This window comes from Podarcis muralis, chromosome 17 (assembly GCF_964188315.1).
Source record: "Podarcis muralis chromosome 17, rPodMur119.hap1.1, whole genome shotgun sequence".
Lineage (NCBI taxonomy): Eukaryota > Metazoa > Chordata > Lepidosauria > Squamata > Lacertidae > Podarcis > Podarcis muralis.
This window is the reverse complement of record NC_135671.1, coordinates 38,292,964-38,307,553: the sequence shown is the minus strand read 5'-3', so window position 1 is coordinate 38,307,553 and position 14,590 is coordinate 38,292,964. Positions and strand designations below refer to the sequence as shown.

The 14,590-nt window shown below is 50.8% G+C and overlaps 1 protein-coding gene across 2 annotated transcripts in view; it reads left to right on the top strand.

Annotated features, from left to right (window-relative positions):
- The first annotated feature begins 4,250 nt into the window (after positions 1–4,250).
- SLC6A8 (solute carrier family 6 member 8) overlaps positions 4,251–14,590 on the top strand; it is a 35,968-nt gene continuing 25,628 nt past the window's right edge. Inside the window, exons 1-4 of one of the 2 annotated variants that reach the window (XM_028713102.2) lie at positions 4,251–4,955; positions 12,133–12,264; positions 13,259–13,511; positions 13,661–13,793. In XM_028713102.2, the coding sequence (XP_028568935.2) occupies positions 4,682–4,955; positions 12,133–12,264; positions 13,259–13,511; positions 13,661–13,793 (792 nt within the window). In that variant the 5' untranslated portion in view covers positions 4,251–4,681. The remainder of the gene's footprint in view (positions 4,956–12,132; positions 12,265–13,258; positions 13,512–13,660; positions 13,794–14,590) is intronic. The other variant, XM_028713103.2, reaches the window with a different exon arrangement.

Genomic DNA, 14,590 nt, shown 5'->3' with positions numbered 1-14,590 from the left:
CTCCTTGGCAGCAAATTCCACTGTCGAACAGCTCTTACTGTCAGGAAGTTCTTCCTAATGTTTAGGTGGAATCTTCTTTCTTGTAGTTTGGATCCATTGCTCCGTGTCCGCTTCTCTGGAGCAGCAGAAAACAACCTTTCTCCCTCCTCTATGTGACATCCTTTTATATATTTGAACATGGCTATCATATCACCCCTTAACCTCCTCTTCTCCAGGCTAAACATGCCCAGCTCCCTTAGCCGTTCCTCATAAGGCATCGTTTCCAGGCCTTTGACCATTTTGGTTGCCCTCCTCTGGACACGTTCCAGTTTGTCAGTGTCCTTCTTGAACTGTGGTGCCCAGAACTGGACACAGTACTCCAGGTGAGGTCTGACCAGAGCAGAATACAGTGGCACTATTACTTCCCTTGATCTAGATGCTATATCTGTCATAGATGCTTTAGTTGAGATTCCTGCATTGCAGGGAGTTGGACTAGATGACCCTTGGGGTCCCTTCCAACTCTACAATTCTATGATTCTATTATCTTAGAGGGTAGTATGTAGCCATCAGAGGTCACATGAGTCCTGAAACCCTGCAAATAATGGAGCCACTGGAGAGCTAGCAGGTGAGGAGGGAGGGGTTGTATGGCTTGGAGGGAGAAATAGGGCTCACTGGTGCTTACCCCGGACCCCAAAATATTGTGTCCCCCTCCCTCCATTACAATACAGTACAAATACAACTAAAACATTCACGTCAAATATATGCATACCATTCATTAAGGCATAGGGAAACTTCCATATAAATTAAGGCCCAACTTTTAGTTGTTCATGAAAATCTGTAAAGGAGTCTCATCATGTCTCCTTCTTGCCAATGCAAAGAGCAAATGCATGCATTTAGTTTATTTTGCCATTTTGGCTGCTCTCCATATTTTGGTTAGCTGCTGCTTGAAGGCTGGAGACCTGGGGCAGGACAGACCATTTGTTTGCATTCTCACAGCAGTCAAAAAGTTCCAAACCATGATGATGGCGCACTCTAGGGGTTCAGGCTTGTTAGCCTAAGTCTAGTGGCCCAAACGACAAGTAATGGCTCCACAAGCACAGTGAGCCCTTGAGCCTTTTTCAAAGCTTGGGTTTAGGAGTGAAACTGACAAAAAAGGCAAGTACAAAGTCCAGAGGCAAAATCCTGTTGCAACAAAAACAACAACATAGCCTTGTGGCGCCCTAAAGACTGACACGTTTGTTGTGAAATAAGCATTCATGGGCCATAGTCCACAAGGGAGCATCTGACGGAGGCTCTAGCCTATAAAATATTATAAAACAATAACCTTGTGGAGCACGTAATTCCCTCCATCAGGTGTGGGGAACCTTTGGCCCTCCAGATGTTGCTGAATAACCACTCCCAGCAGCCCCAGTAAGAACAACCAGTGCTGGATTTTGGGTGGTGTGGGTGGTTCTCCTGCACAGGGTGCTGAGCTGAGGAGGTGCAAAATTGAGAAGATCCATCCTTGAGAAGATTCTTGGGGGGGCCACCAACTTTTGGCCTTGTTCAGGGTGCCATAAGGTAAAGGTAAAGGGACCCCTGACTATTAGATCCAGTCGCGGATGACTCTGGGGTTGCGACGCTCATCTCGCTTTATTGGCCAAGGGAGCCAGCGTACAGCTTCCGGGTCATGTGGCCAGCAGGACTAAGCCTCTTCTGGCGAACCAGAGCAGAGCACGGAAATGCCGTTTACCTTCCCGCCGGAGCGGTACCTATTTATCTACTTGGACTTTGACATGCTTTTGAACTGCTAGGTGGGCAGGAGCAGGGACCGAGCAATGGGAGCTCACCCATTGTGGGGATTCGAACCGCCAACTTTCTGATCAGCAAGTCCTAGGCTCTGTGGTTTAACCCACAGCGCCACCCGCGTCAGGGTGCCATACTGTACAACCAAAGATGACCAAAGTCTGCCCCTGAGTGACCTGTGGTGGTTAGGGGTTGTGGTTCAACAACATCTGGAAGGACAATGATACTCCACATCTGTTCTATTCCACACATTTACTCAGAAGTTAATTTTACTGTGTTCACTGGGGACTACGCCCCAACAAACAGAAGCAACATGTTCATTAGCAGACTGAAGCAGCTACCTCAGGAGATCGATGCAGGTTGACTGAGGAGTGTTGCCAAAGTGTTAGAAGGCAAGAGTTGTGTGCACTACATCAGAACCAGCTGGTGTCTGCTAAGGTAGCTGACTCCCATTGCTTATAGTGGAGGGCACTGATCCATTGTAATTGCTGAAGTACTGTGTCCAGTTCTGGGTACCACAATTTAAGAGGGATGTTGACGAGCAGGAACATGTGCAGAGGAGGCCAACCAAGATGATCACGGGACAGGAAACCAAGCCTTATGAGGAATAGTTGAAGGAGCTGGTATGTTAAACCTGAGAAAGAGGAGAGTGAGAAGAGATATGATAGCCATCTTCAAGTGTCTCAAGGCCTGTCACATGTAAGAGGGAACAAGCTTGTTTTCTCCTGCTCTGGAGACTAGGAATCGAACCAATGGCTTCAAGTTACAAGAATGGAGATTCCAACTAAATGTCAGAAAAAACTTTCTGACAGCAAGAGCTGTTAGACTCTCCTTCCTAGGAGGTTTTTAAGCAGAGGTTGGGTGGCCATCTGTCATGGATGCTTCAGTTGAGATTCCTGAATTGCAGGGGGTTGGACTAGATGACCCTCGGGATCCCTTCCAACTCTACACAATTGTATAATTCTAAGATTCAACTTCCAGCCTAGTCGACTTCTGTATGTGGGATTGCGAGGTGGAGAGAAGGGGAAATATTTTTTTTCTTTCACCTTAGACAGCTAAATGCCTTGGGCCAGCCAGTAACTCTATTTAGGACGACAGCCAAAGTCTTTTAAGGTGTCCCATGACTCTGCTGCTTCTCATGTGCAAAGGGCCTTGTATCGCTGAGTGACTACAAGCCCTCCTGACACATATGAGTCTGCAGCACGGGATATTTGTGGGGGAGGGCACGCACAAAGTGTTGAGGTGAACAGGGTTTTTTGCCTAATTTAAAGAAGTCTTTGCCAATCTCCAGATATTTTAGACTAGGGTGGTCCAATGTGTGGCCCGAGGGCCACGTGTAGCCCTTTTTTGGTGACCTCACACCCCCCCCCCCCCAGCCCTCGTGCTGCCTTCCCAAAGCCCAGTGCTTTGGGAAGGAGTTGTGGGGCTCTAGGACCCTGCTGAAGTATTGCTGGGGCCCACTTGGAATGAAGAGCCGGACCTCTCTGTTTTAGACTAAAACTACCCTCGATCCCAGGCTGATGGGAGTTGTAGTCCAAAACATCTGGAGGGCACAGTTCAGACAGAGTACAGTAGTATCCAGCCCGTGGTGAAATTTAACATTTCCTTACTGCCATTTAATCACCAACGAAGCGACTCCCCACCGCCCAGCTCCAACGGGAGGTGGGAAGAAGATAGATGCATAAGGCGGGTGCGAGCAGGTTTTGGAATTATCCTGCGCACAATACAGGATTATTTACAACAATGAGCAGAAGGCGGCATACTTCAGAGGTTTGATCCGTAACTGCTAGGAAAGGCAACCACAACAAAGAGAAGAGAGTCTTGCGTTAAAGCTCAGCTAGGAAAGTGCCGCGCGCGGGGGAGGGGGGCTGGCGGGAGGGGAGCCTTTGCAGTCACAGACTAGCAGGCTGCGATCCTAAGCCTGCTCAACAAGCAAGTACGTCCACTTTTATTCAAGGAGGCGGAATCGGCCGGCGCCGCAAGGGACGAGGCACCAAGCCTTAACTGCCAGGCTCCGGGCGCGTGCGAGGAAGAGTCTTGGGGAGCGCCGCGCAGCACAGCTGATTTCTTGGGGGACATTTACAGCTGGATGGATCCTAGCAGGCATCTTCAGCGCCCTAAAGGCGACGGGCTGCAGCTGCTGCTGCCTCTCCCTTCGGAGCGGGAGGCGAATACTCCGGATGGATCCGTGCGCGCGGCTGCAGCCTCCTGCGCGCAGGTGCAACGGGGCTGGGCTGGGGGGGGAGCAGCACTTCCTCTGGGCAGAGAAGGACAGACCCGCCCCCAACACCCACCGACCCAGCGAGCGGCTGCCCGTCTCTCCCTCCTGGCGGCCGCCGAGGCTGGAGCTGCGCGCGGAGGAGGCGGGAGGAGGAGCCGGCGGCGGGGGGGGCGGGATCCTGACGGGGCGTGACGTCACGCGCGCTCCCTCCAGCTGCCTTCGAGGGAGGCGAGTGAGCGGCGGCGGCGGCAGAAGCAGCGCAAAGGGAGCCGAGGCGGACGGGCGCGCAGCAGAAGGGAAGGGCTGACCGACCCCGCTCCGCCCGCGGCCCCGCTGAGCCTCCGGGCCGCCACTGCGGGGGTGTCCCCCGCTCGGCTGCCCTCGCCGACCTTCGCCCTCCAGCAACTCCCTTCCCGCGTCCACTGAACACATGAGGTTTTTCAGGTTGACCTTCAAGTGCTTCGTGGATTGTTTCTGAGTCCCCGGACTCGCCCCCGCGCTCCCCCCGCCGAGCCCCGACCCAGCCAGACCCCCTCTCTGCCGGCCCCGCCGCCGCTGCCCGCCGCCCGCCCCTCCAGAGGGGCACCGGCTCCGCCGAGACCCCCCACGCAGCCGCCCGCCCGCCCGCCTTCCTCGGAGCATCGCCCGATTCGCCTGGAGGGGGGCGGCAGGGACTCGGGGTCCCCCCCCGGCGCCATGGCCAAGGGGGCTTCGTCGGACAGCAGCGGCTGCGGCGGCATCTACAGCGTCTCGGTGGAGCAGCAGGACAAAAAGGCCGCCATGTGCCCGGGAGTCCCCGCTGCGGGCAAAGGGGAGGCCGCGGACCCTCCTGGGCCGAGCCTGGCCCTGCCGCCCCCCGAGAGGGAGACCTGGACCCGGCAGATGGATTTCATCATGTCCTGCGTGGGCTTCGCCGTGGGGCTGGGCAACGTGTGGCGCTTCCCGTACCTGTGCTACAAGAACGGGGGAGGTGAGCAGCTGCGGGCACGTGCCGGGGGGCGGGGTGCAACGGGGGGGGGGTCCCGTCGGAAGGGCGAGGGGGGCGGGTGCTGCCGCTTAGGGGTGAGCGAGCAATTCCTCAGCAGGCGGAGATCGGGCTCCGAGAGGCGAAGCTCTAGCAGGGGAATCTGGACAGGGGAGCTTTTGGCAGAAGCCGAGAGGCAGGGTATGTCCGAGATCCAAGGCAGTCCAGCAGTGGGGAGCGTCGACAGGCGTCCAGCCTGGAAACGGAGACTGGGATCTCCAGGCGCCCCTTGCTAGTCCCTGAACAAAAGGGCTGCTGTGTTCCATTCACGGACTCCCGGCGGCAAGAGCAAAAAAGGGAAAAGAGATAACTTGGGATCCATTGGGAGAAGAGAGAGAGGGCCCCTTTCCTACAAAAAGGAGGCTGCAGGGTTGAATTAGGGCACGTCTGCTTTTGGCCCCGGACGCTGTTTCAAAAGTCCAGGCACACGTGTAAAGAACCTGTCTCTTGGCATGTCTAGAATGCCTTTCCCTTCCTAATGAATGACCACAGCCAACCTTCGGGCATCTGGGATCAAGCTCCTGGGTGACTACAGTGCTGGGTGATCTTCGGCTCCAGAAGGACCTCACATTTTAGAACTGAAACACCCTCCCTCGAAAAATGAGTCATGGCATCACTTGACATAAGGAATCTTGCCAGGTTGTAATTCTGGAGGCAACAGATAGAATCCGGAGGTGAGATGCTGGGAGGGAAGTTGAGAGGGTGGGGGTCCTGGTTATTGACCAGAGGTACCCATTTGAATAAAATATTTTTGGGTGGGGCTGGTAAGCCCTGCCCTGTCACCCTTAGTAGCCTCCAGTATCCAGTCACTCGCCTTCCTTCACAGTTGGGCCACTTCAGCCTACAATTGTGGACCAAACTAGGGAAGTGAGGGGGGCACCTTGGCCGCCCCCTGCCTGCTGATTTATGTGGAAAATCCTGCCTCCCCCCCCCTCGTTATTATTGCAAAGAATTTTTTCCTCTCAGGTAAATTTTGAAAGTGGGCTTGAGCCTAGTTAGTTGCGGGGGGACCCTGCCTCAGAGGAGGCATTTGTTTAAGGGAGAGTTTTGTATACACATGAGAGATTAAGCACCCCATTCTCCTGTCCCCATTGGCAAATGTGGCTGGGAACACATGTTCACTGAGGTAATGTCTAGCTTGATGCTTTGTATGTGAGGGAGCACACAGGTGGGGGGAGATATTTTATTTTTCAGTCTATCCCATTTAGATCTTCTCTTTTCTCCAAGGAGGTGGCACACATGGTTGCCCCCCTGCCCGATTTTAGCCCCACTACAACACTGTCAGGGAGGTTAGGCTGAGAGGGAGTGACAGGCTCAAGGTCACCCAAAGAGTTCTGTGGCTGAGTGAGGATTCGAACCCCTCAAGTCCTTGCCATCTGATGCTCTAAGCACTGCCTTCTTCAGGTTCTCTCAAAACAGGTGGGCCTGTTGTTTCTTAGTTTCCGTGGGGCCCAAATGTCCTCTTGAGGCAAACCATGTCTCAGTAAGTAATAAAATAACATAAACGTGAAGCAAACGTCCCCTGGCATCAGCCAAGGGTGTCCTGGGCGCAGTGACCGCTGCCTGAATCTGCAGAGAACCTGAACAGACAAGAGCTCTTGGGCAGATCTGCTTGCACTCATTAAATCTCAATAGAGCGCCAGACCGTTAAGGTCAAGGATGACACATCAGGCCACCGTCAGCACCAACCACCTCACGATTGGTCCATTTTTAACTGATGAAGCAGGGGATGGATGTGGAGGAGGAAGTCAATGGGAAGCGAGGATCAATTTGTTTCCACACAGGTGTGTTTAATTGGCACAACATGGTGCAGGAAGCAAGTGTTGTCAAACTACAATGGAAGGACAAATCTGCCAGGGAGAGATGGGAAAGAGGCAGGTGGGTGGGCACTGCCAGGGCGTTTTAGCTGAGCTCCAGGACCTGTTTCCAAAACATGAAACACAGGAAGGTCCGGAGTATGCTCTGTACATGCTCAGATGAAAGCCCCACACCCTAAAGGTTGCCACAGCCGGCTCCCATACAGCTTGGCTTACATGCCAGAGGTCACAGATTTTCAGGCCAGCCTGCATTCTTTCCTGATGCCTATCAGTTTAAAAATTAATTGAAAAGAAAGGAAGGAAATTAAGTGTTGGGGCTGCTGCTGGTGGGTATCAATCCAGCCTGGAGGTCTGAATCCCACCATGCCATTGGCACATGACCTCAGCATTGCTCCATTCCTGAACAAGTGTCATGTGACTATAGGGCATGATGCCAAGACTGCCATCTCATTCACCCCCAGGCTGGGTTTTTCCCCCCTCATTGCCTTTTGAAAGCAAGGAAACAAAAACAGAAAGTCAGAAGTTATTCTGCAAGTGAAAGCACTCCTTGTGCTAGCCGGGGAGAAAATGGGGTGATGAAATCACAGCTTGGGTGATGTGACATGTATCAAGTCACACACACACACACACACACACACACACACGCCAGTTGCTCCCTGGTAAAATGACCGGGCCCAGCTGACAGGTCTGCATAGATGTCCCCCTGCCAAGTGCTCTCTGTGATGGGTGTGCCTTTGTGCAGCACCAGCATGGTGCTGGGCTTGGACAGGGCAGACCCAGAATCAAACTTCACTCAAGTTGTGAAGCTCATCTGGTAACAACTTTAGGCCTAGTCACTATTTCTTGGCCTAATCTACCTCACAGAATTGTGAGGTGTGGGTGTGGGGAAGTGGGGTAACTCGGCTCTTTGGAGGAAGGGTGGGGTAAAAAAATACATAAAATAAATTCAGTGCAGATAAAATAGCTCTGGAAGCCCAATGCAAGTGTTTTGTCAGCTTAGCTAGCATAGTGCCAGGGTACTACTAACAAGATTGCCTGCAAACTACATATCAGCTGCTCCTAGCTCCAGTGGTCTTACTCTTGCATTTTGCTTCCTGCATTAACTGAGGACTAAGGTAAAGGTAAAGGGACCCCTGACCGTTAGGTCCAGTCACGGATGACTCTGGGGTTGCGGCGCTTATCTCACTTCACTGGCCAAGGGAGCTGGCGTACAGCTTCCAGGTCATGTGGCCAGCATGACTAAGCCGCTTCTGGCGAACCAGAGCAGCACACGGAAACGCCGTTTACCTTCCCGCCGGAGCGGTACCTATTTATCTACTTGCACTTTGATGTGCTTTCGAACTGCTAGGTTGGCAGGAGCAGGGACCAAGCAACGGGAGCTCACCCCGTCGCGGGGATTCAAACCGCCAACCTTCTGATCGGCAAGCCCTAGGCTCTGTGGTTTAACCCACAGCGCCACCTGCATCCCTTAACTGAGGACTAGAATAAAATATTGCCATTTTTTATATTAAGAATGCTGTGTATGGTGGTGAGGGGGTGCAACTTATGCTTTGGCAGAAAGTCAGCTCTTCAAGTTGCGTCCCTGGAGCCAGTCTATTACTTGCAGGTGACGTATTTAGACAGAACCCACAGGTGCCAACCCTTGTTTTCTCATATTAAAGAGAGAAACAAGGAGAAAAATTGCTCAGCCTCAGGTGAGAAGCAGCAGCATTGTGGTCTGCAGACACCTGCTACTGGAACTGGTTAATGAAACTGGAAAAGAAATGGATACAGCCCCAGATATGTTACCCAGGCACCTCTTAGGTGGAATGAATTATTTCCCCTTTCCACTGGAAAGATCTGGGATCTGTCCTTCCTAGATGTTTTGACACTACTTGTATATCTTGTTATGCTAATAGAGCCTCACTGAATGGAGTAACTGAGCTAACACCCAAGGGATTGCCAAAATCTTGAAATTGGCAAGTGGCCTAGAGATGGTGTGTGTTTGTATGGCACATGACTTATTATGCCATTAGAGTGCAGGGTTCCGCTTTTATCCAGCTTCTGTCCCGGGTTCTGAGGGAAGGATTTTTTTTTTGTCTGGCCAGCAAAAGAGAGGGGCATGGCAAAATCCACCCCCAGCGTAGGCAGTTCATCACTCTTGACTCTCAACCCTGACAGAATAAAAGTTTAAACTGTTCTAATAACATTTTGAGGCTCATAGGAGCTTGGAGTCGGTGCGGGAGATGATTCAGGCAGTGCTGTGTGCCTGAGTGTTAAAGGGGTCAGGAAGGAAACTACATGGGAGTGTAATGCGGAGGTGAACAAAACATGGAGAAATAATATTTTGGACTGATGTATCATCAAAGTTGGCTGGGGTGGGCAGGCCAGGGTTAAAGTAGCACATAAGAGAGACTGTCACTGGACAACCTTGCTGGCCTGGGATGACACCCCCCCCGCCCTGCTTGCTGGGTGCTTTCTAGGGAAAGTGGCAGGACGGGTGTTGGCTTGTGCTGAGACTGGGATAATCCACTGCCACCCCTCTGAGTGAGAGTGATGCAGGCGTCCTCCCCTTTTTTAATCTGCAGGCAGCTGACGGCAGCTCCATTTGTATAAAAGCCACAGAAGGGCATAGGGCAGCTTGAGTACAAACGGCTTCTGCAGGAGTCAGGGGCACAAGCGTGTTGCTCGGTGGCGTACAGGTGAATGTGTGAACTGCCTCAGCTGACAAACATGTGTTGCATCAAGAGGAGGTATGGCAGGAAAATTCTGTTTGCAGCATTGCATCTGTGTTGGCTCATTCACACGCACAATCTTTTGCCTAATTTTTGGTCATCAAGCATTAAACAGACATGTTAACTTGAGGGCCAGGCTAGTTTTGCTAGCTAGTCTGCCACGAGGCTTTATTCCTCCAGAGGAAACTGGCAACTCCCTGGTTCTGTGTCCTCAATGGCAAAGAACTTCCCTCTCCAACAAGGTCGGCTGGACCACCAGTCAACTGTGTGCTCAGGGCAGGAATGTGTTAAGATGTCACTGGTTTCTCTCATATGTGACTGCAAGTCTCCACAGAACGGGGATCTCTTCTGCTTCCAGGGATTCATTTTTCCATTTTGATCAGTTGCATCTCTCTGGCTCATCTTTTCTGGGTATGAATTCCCCTGAGTCAGAAAGAGGTCTATGGAATCCTTTTCAAATGGCAGCAAAAGTTCTCAGTTGTCCCCATACAAATAGCCATTGTTTAGTGAAAATAATCAGTAGGTTGCATTTGTAATTTCTTTCTCTATTTCCTGCCTTTAATGAGTCACTGATCTCGTATATGAAGGCAACACATGAGGCATGTTTACGCTACACATGTTTATTGCTATCATAAGTGTGTAATTGTCATGCCTTTCCTCACAGAATCCTGGGAACTGTGCTGAGAATTCCATTGAGATCCATGGGTTCCCAGAGTTCTTTGCAGAGGGAACTCCTGCTTAATACTACTGTCTGTAGTGTAGATACACACTACATACATTACATTTTTTAAGGATGCTGAAGATTAAATTTGTCTAGAAGCTACATTCTCTGTCCTGGATGGCCAGATGCATGGGAGTTAACGACTGTTACTCTGTTGTGTGAGACACACACTTTGCATGTTCTCAGAGGCACATTTTTCTTTTATTACTTCACATATCTCAGCAATTGATTCTGGCTTTGAAACCAAGATGAGTTAAATGAGAGACAACAGATTTTGAAGCAAAGTGGGAGGCAGCTTGAACAGACACAAGGGGCACAATCCTGCTCCTGCGCAGCGCCCGCTCATTTTTCTGCCTCTCAGGACCCAAATGTTTTGGGCCTTTGAAAAACAGATTCCATGGAGGGATGGTTCTGTATATCAGGACTAACTCTTGAAGAGATAGAAAACTATTGTCTTGAATGGATGTCTTCTGACTGCAGTTGAGACTTCACATGATTGAATGTGTCCGCTCCATTTAAAACAACAACACCCTGCTATTGTTGTTGTTTTTTTAAAAAACTAGTATGTCAGGGAGAAGGTGAGGCTAGATTTGCTTCCCCCTGGCATGCTAATTTTCTCTGTGCAGATATTTATTTATTTGCAGAGCATTATTCAGTCATGTGAGCTTATACCTACACTAAGAAATGGTACAGGTTTACCCCCTCAGTGGGCATTAGGTGCACACACAAGCACACACTCCAGCATATCTTACTCAATTATATACACTGCCAGAGCCAGGCTCCTTCCACCCTATGAGCACATGTATGCACAGACAAGTGTTTGCAGTCTCTGGACCACTGATACCCTTTCAAGCATACAGTGATGAATGGGTTCGCTGACCACTGCCCTGCTAATCCCCATGGGAAAGATCTTACATCTCCAAGATTATCCTCTTAGCCAGGGATTTGCAGGAAGAAGAGCAAGGCTTGGGCCTTCCCATAGCCCAGGGATCTGTGATATAAATAGCATCCCCCGGAGTGGTTCACACTGAGACCCACGTGCACCAGGAAACACACAGGGCTGTCAGTCACAGCCACAGGGCTGGCCTGCAAAGTGCCTTAGTGATGGCAGGAAAGACGTGGGCTGTTTGGGGAAGGAAGGCTGAGAAGCAGAAGCGGCAGTAGACAGGCGGAACAGCACACTTTGAAGCCAACCCAAGCTAAGATGGAAGAGCTAGGAGGATAAAAAGCTGCAGGGGGGAGAAACAGGAACGAGATATTCTGTAGTGTAACTATTCTCTTTGCCGCTCCCTAGCAGCTATCTCAGGAATCTGTTCCTCTGTATATTCTGCAGTCATTTGTACATACTGACTTTTGTGCTGCAAACAAAATATCTCTGAATGAAGCTGGAAGGTTCTGTTTCAGTTAAAATGGGGGGAGGCAGCGGCAAGCTGCAATTCCATGGAATCGCAGAAAGCCACAGTTATTGGTTCTGGAAGCAAAGGTTCGGCTTCCTAAGAGTGGCAGTTTTATATATGTGCTTCTACTCCTTTATGACAGCAAACAATGTGCTTCAGGGTGTGCTGGTGATGTCAGAAATCAAAAGGCTGAATAGGATTTCTAACAGTTTGCATTTCAGTGTCATCAGTTAGAAGCAGAACAAAATGGGCAAAGCATGAGAAGTCATGCAAATTTCTGTACTTAATACATGGCACAGAAATAAGCCTTTTCAGCACAGAATTTGGGTTACCTTGCTACAGATTTTTATGATTATTTTAGTACAGAACACATAGGCCAGCCCACAGCTTGGGGGGTGGGGCTGGGATTGACGGGGGCTGGGATTGAAGAATGAGGGAGCTGTTGCTTACTTTGTGCTGCTCACCTGGCCACAGGTGTTTTCCTCATCCCTTACCTTCTTATTGCCCTCATTGGCGGGATTCCCATCTTCTTCCTGGAAATTTCCTTGGGGCAGTTCATGAAGGCTGGGAGCATCAACGTATGGAACATCGCACCACTGTTCAAAGGTAAGAGACTCCTTCCCCTGGAGCCTTACTTGCCTCTCCCCCACCCCCTCCCCACTTCAGATCTGGGGCTGGTTCACAACAGGTTCTTGTTGCAATGGAAGGTCCAGCACCTCAACTATTTTGGAGTGTATGCCCATCTCCACCTCCACCTAATCTCCACCTCCTCTTTCCACCAAAGGGGCCTTTGGTGCCCCTTGCCCCACGCAGGCCTCTGGGGCTTACCTGGGAACAGCAGGGAACAACACTTAAGCAGTGCTATAAGCCACCATTTAGGCTGTAGCCCTTTCCCAGCCTCTCTAACCAAGCCAGTTTTGCTGATCTGTATCTGGTTTTGAGCAGAGAGCCCCACCTGTTACTATGTAAATTTCATTCATACATGATGCTCCATATATGAAGCAGACGTGTGAATGTAGTCCCTCCAGTCTACATCAGATGAGTGGGGGAGTAAGGTCAGGAATTGACAGTCATCTATGTTAGCAGGTGGCAGGAGAATAAGAAAGCAAGATGGAGTGTCCTAAAGTAATAAAAAATAATAAAAAGGAAGAGGCTGCAGGGAGACTTCATGATTCTTCAGGAGCTCAGTGCTGAATTGCCTGCAGGAATCATATTAAGAATCTTGGCTTTCATTAAAAAAAGAAAAGTTTCTAGCCCTTATGGCTGTGAAGGTCTATTGAAATCTCAGAAGCCAGAGAGGTGGCAGAATAAGATGCCCACCTTATTCTGGAGATGGGGCTTCCATCCATCCCTTGTTCCCCAGTCCTTCCCATAAGAAGCAGAAGCAGAAGAAACTGTTGTGCAGGGGTGCTTAATTTGCACCATCTATACAGGTTTCAGAATCCAAGTTTTCACGGTTCATGCACACCACCCAGTTAAACGTGCACCACCCAGTACGATTGCAGGAGGCAGGCGTGGCACCGACGCTTTTGAGCCGCCTGAAGAAGTGGTGCCTCATTGCCCCGGGCTCCTCTTTTCACGCAGCTCCTCTCTTCCACAGGACTGGGCTTTGCCTCTATGGTGATCGTCTTCTATTGCAACACCTACTACATCATGGTGCTTGCCTGGGGTTTCTATTACCTGGTGAAATCTTTTGCGGCCACCTTGCCCTGGGCGACCTGCGGGAACCCCTGGAACTCTGATGAATGTGTGGAGATCTTCCGGCATGAGGACTGCGCCAATGGCACCGCCACAGGCAACCTCACCTGTGACGAGCTCTCCGACAAGAGGTCGCCTGTCATCGAGTTTTGGGAGTGAGTGCTGGCATACACTGGCTAGTCATTACTCCTGGGATGAACTGGGTTGGCTTGGGCAAAACCCACTGATCCAAAAAGACCGCCAAGCCCCTCTCCTCGTCTGCCACACCCTAGCCAGTGCTCACTTTTTCTCTCCCTGATTGCAGGAACAAGGTGCTGCGTCTGTCAGGAGGCCTGGAGCTCCCTGGTGAGATCAACTGGGAGGTGACCCTCTGTCTGCTAGCCTGCTGGGTCCTTGTCTACTTCTGTGTCTGGAAGGGTGTCAAGTCCACAGGAAAGGTAGGGGGCTTGGGGAGGTGGCATGACTCCAGGGGCAGGAGCAAGGGGAGAAACATGTAGGTCAACCGGGGCAGAGGTCATCCAGGACTCTTGGCAGGATAGGCAATTGTCCTCAGAGGAGGCACCAGCGCCAGCCTTTGCCTCCTTTAGGAATAGCCAACATGGTGACCCCCACAGGTTTCTAGACTCCCATCAGCCATAGCCAGTGGTCAGGGGCGATGAGAGTTGCAGTCCAGCAGTGTCTGGAGGGCTCTGTTTTGCCCCCCCCCCCCCAGTTTCTGTCCTGTGTGACAGACCTATCTGTCCAAAAGAGCCCGAGATCCACTACTTGAGGAGACCACCTCATATCATGTCAACTGCGGCTTCCTCTAGAGATGTCCTGCTCCCATAGCATAAGTTTGCATCTCTTCTGCCATTTGCCGATGGACTGAGACAGGAACAATTTTTGACAGCTGCAGCCAAACACTCCCTTTCTCTGTCTTGTCCTGATGGCAAAGATATACCTGGATGGACAGTAGGGTAAACATCATCTAAATAAGTAAGCAAACAATAAATTTTGTGCGAGGAAAACTTGGACGTTCCCACTCAAATGAATCACCTGAGGAATTTTGAAACCAGTTCCAATAAGATTATTAGGAATTCCTGGGGGATGGAATGTTCTTAGTCAAACAGTTTTGTGGGTGCCATTTCTCTTTCACACACACAGATACTGTTTGACGTCCGCTAGGAGTCTGGGGCAGTTGAGGCAGCTTTCTACGCAATACGTTCTCCCACCACTTTCAGAGACAGCCAGTTGC